This window comes from Arachis hypogaea, chromosome 16 (genome assembly GCF_003086295.3).
Source record: "Arachis hypogaea cultivar Tifrunner chromosome 16, arahy.Tifrunner.gnm2.J5K5, whole genome shotgun sequence".
In the NCBI taxonomy this organism is placed as follows: domain Eukaryota; kingdom Viridiplantae; phylum Streptophyta; class Magnoliopsida; order Fabales; family Fabaceae; genus Arachis; species Arachis hypogaea.
In genome coordinates this window covers 2,589,123-2,592,743 of record NC_092051.1, presented here as the reverse complement: position 1 = coordinate 2,592,743, position 3,621 = coordinate 2,589,123, and the positions used below count along the sequence as shown (strand labels likewise).

Here is a 3,621-nt window from a genome sequence, read left to right as displayed (position 1 = left end):
GATACCTACAGAGTATCGCTTGCCTCTCGGACCTGTGACTGCGGGTACTTCCAGGCGCTTCATTTTCCGTGCCAGCACGCACTTGCATGCTGCGCCTACTCACGGGTTACCTGGTCCTCTTATGTTCACAGCGTGTATCAGATTAGTTCAGTGTTCAGTGTGTACCAGATGGGATTCACACCGCCGATACTGGAGGGCTTCTGGCCACCTTACGACGGGCCCACCGTGATTCCGGACCCTGCCAAGAGGCGTGCGAGAGAGGGTCGTCCGAGATCCACTAGGATACGGACGAATATGGACGAGGCAGATCCGAACCGGCCAAAGAGGTGTGGCCTTTGTCGCCAACCCGGACATACCCGGCGGAGTTGCCCACATGTTGAAGGACCGTCTCACACGGGGGGCCAGTAGTAGCGATGTTGTTAGTGTTAGTGCTTATTGATTTTTATTTTTTCTGTTACATGTTATGTTAGAGGACTTATGTAATCTGTTGATCTTTTTACCTTCTAGTAATGAAAAAGTTGCATCTGAATTTGAATATAGCTAGAAATCCCATAAATGCAAAAGTTGATAACTAAAGTGTTATATGATTCAATGATAATACATATTCACTAATCCACTAGGTAAATACCAGATTTTTAAGTACAATAAGATGAAGAAACAACAAGGAAAAATAGCTCTAAAGTAACAACAGTAATCCACATGTGTCAGGTACATGAATGAACCCTAACGTCCAAAATACATGAAAAGTAAATCATCTAAACAAGTGGGAGCCTGTCCCACAACGACGGGGTACCCGTGGCCTCTGACCTCTGCGGATAAACGGCTCCTCATCCTCTATCTCATCTGCGTCCTCATGCGGGGCAGGCTGTGCGGGTGGCGTAAAATGGACAGGCGCGGCAGACGGCCCGGCGACAGACTGTGATGCAGCGGTGTAGGCGGAATGTGGGGTACCTCCCAAACCAAACTGATCACCAACAGGTGTCGTAGCAGGCTCGTTCAGATCAACATCTAAGGGTGCCTGCGTGCCGGGGGTCTGAGCACGCCTCCTGCCCGGCTCGTCCTCCTGCATGATAGCCGTAAGCTCCTCTAGAAACCGTGGACTGCCGAAGTCCGCATCAAGCGTATCTGCGCCAAGGAAGTCCTGCCACTGTGATCCGGGGATAACCCATGGAGTACCGTCCTGCTGAGGCTGGTCGTCGGTGGGTACTCCAATAAAGTAATGTCCAAAAGGACCCGACCCAAGTCCAGCGTCACTAGGCTCAGCCCCGTCACCCATCCCTGAGCCATACCACTCACCTCTGTGCACCCCATCCTGGGTACTAACACCAGCAACTGCATCCGCCCCTGCACCATCCCCCCCTCAGGCCCATGCTGATCATCGTCATCGTCCTCAGGGTCAGCAACAACATCGAACCTCAGCACGCTCTCCGTACGGGAGTCCCAATAGAGATGCCACTTCTGCAAATGGGACGGGAACCATCGATCGCCGCCTCTGCCGTCCTTCGACATCAGAAAGTCGATGTTCAGGGCGGGATGTGGACGGGGCTACACCCCTCCAAACTGCGGAAGAACCCTATCTATCTGATGCCACTCTATGACGGCAAAGTAGATAAGCGATGTAACAGACCGCCACAGCACCATATGCCGAGGCTCCAAAACCTCGGGATGCACGACCTGAAGTACGTCGGGGCTGCTGTACGGCATCCAGATAAACTACACCAAGAACTATACAGTGTCAGGGCAACTCATGAACCCAACTCGTAAAGCGTGGTTAAATAAAGAAACTTACTAAGTAACATATTGACCTCTCTATCCTGCAACCGGTCTATCCAGAGCCTCCACATCTGAACTCTAGGATCCTTCTCGCTACTGGAAGGGATGTAGCCTGACCACCTGCATCATGCACATGTCTTACCGCTACTTAAATGTGTGCTTAGGGTATCCAATACATTATAAATGAACACGTAGTTATGTATAGTAAATTGAAATAGACAAAGCTTAGTACAGTACCTCGAGGCCAATGGCCAGCTGAACGTCTCAAATCCTGCAGGCCTAAACCGAGGAAATCGCCAGAAAATCCATGACTGAAGTAGCTGAAGTGGGCCCGCTAGCTTGATAACATTTATGTTCGTCACTCGGCACATGCACCGGTACAACCATGCCAGTGCTGCAGAACCCCAGCTGTAGGTCCCCATCTCCTCCAGCCTAGCTACAAACGGAAGCCATCTGATGTGAATGCGGTTGCCGGACTTGTCCGCAAAAAGCTGCGTGCCCAACAACATCATGATGTACGCACGGGCATATCGACGCACAGTATCCTCATCAGCTCCCTCCGGGCACTCACCAAAAGTCTCCTGAAACCAGCTGCAGTTGACCGCGTACTTCTGAACCTGGCTAGGAGGAGGTACCACTCCAAGCAACTCCTCGAACCAAACCCAGGCTGGACGGCCACCCTCGATGTATATCTGGAACTCTGATAGGCAGCCGCTGACGTAACGCCCGTCCACTGGCAAACCCAGCTGGTATGCCACGTCCTGGAGTGTGATCGTGCACTCTCCGGACGGCATATGAAACGTGTGCGTCTCCGGACGCCATCGCTCGACGAACGCACTGACAAGGGCCTCGTCCAACCGGAACCATCTATCGTTCAGCCTTGCAAGATGGTAAAGACCTGCCATCTGCAGGTACGGAACGTATCTGTCATCGAGGAGCATGCTCTGTTGCCGCCGCATGCTCCTGATGCATCGCTGAGGCTGCGGAAGAAATGTCCCGCACTATTAGAACCAACTTAATTACCAGTGACAAACATAATCAACACGATAATTGATAAACCAAAAAATCGTACTAAATATAAGCGCTTAAAAATCCATGAACGAGAACCACTTGCATAAACAACTAACATAAGAAACCAGCATAAACCACTGACATGAAAGATCTAACATTAAACAACCACAACTAAACCGCTAACATAAACCACTAACATAAACCACTAACATAAACCGTTAACGTAAACCACTTACATAAACCACATACATAAACCACCAAGATAAACCACCAACATAAACCACTAACATAAACCACTAACATAAACCACTAACATAAACCACCATCTAACCCGCATGCAAAACCACTAACATAAACCACTAACATAAACCACTAACATAAACCATTAACAGAAACCACTAACATAAACCACTAACATAAACCACCAACTAAACCACCATCTAACCCGCATGCAAAACCACTAACTCACATGTACCGGTAGAACAAAGTTATTTCCGTACTAACCTCTTCGTTGATGACCCCAGCTATATGGGCGACTCCGTCCAAGCGATATAACCGTGCCGGATCGTCCCCCATCAGCAGAGTATTCCGTTCAGGTCTTTGTCGGAGAGAATCTGGGTCGTTTTCTCTGAGATTTGGTGGGGTAGGGGAAGGTGAGAATGGTTCGAATGAGGCTGATTCGAACTCCTTATATAGCCCAATCACTAGTAATTCGAACCAGGGTGGCTCGAATTACTAAGAACCCAGCTTAAGTGTAATTCGAACCAGGGTGGTTCGAATTACTTGAGGACCTAACTTACCTATAATTCGAACTAGCTTGGTTCGAATTACATGCAA

General features: G+C 49.2%; 1 protein-coding gene across 1 annotated transcript; it reads right to left on the bottom strand.

Moving 5' to 3' along the window:
• Positions 1-1,545: 1,545 nt before the first annotated feature.
• On the bottom strand, positions 1,546-3,360 carry LOC112754544 (protein MAIN-LIKE 1-like). Its single transcript, XM_072219583.1, has 5 exons — positions 3,289-3,360; positions 2,616-2,774; positions 2,011-2,534; positions 1,806-1,893; positions 1,546-1,713 (listed from the first exon to the last, which is right to left on the bottom strand). Exons 1-5 carry the CDS (start codon positions 3,358-3,360, stop codon positions 1,546-1,548), a joined length of 1,011 nt encoding a protein of 336 aa, XP_072075684.1.
• Between the last annotated feature and the right edge of the window lie 261 nt (positions 3,361-3,621).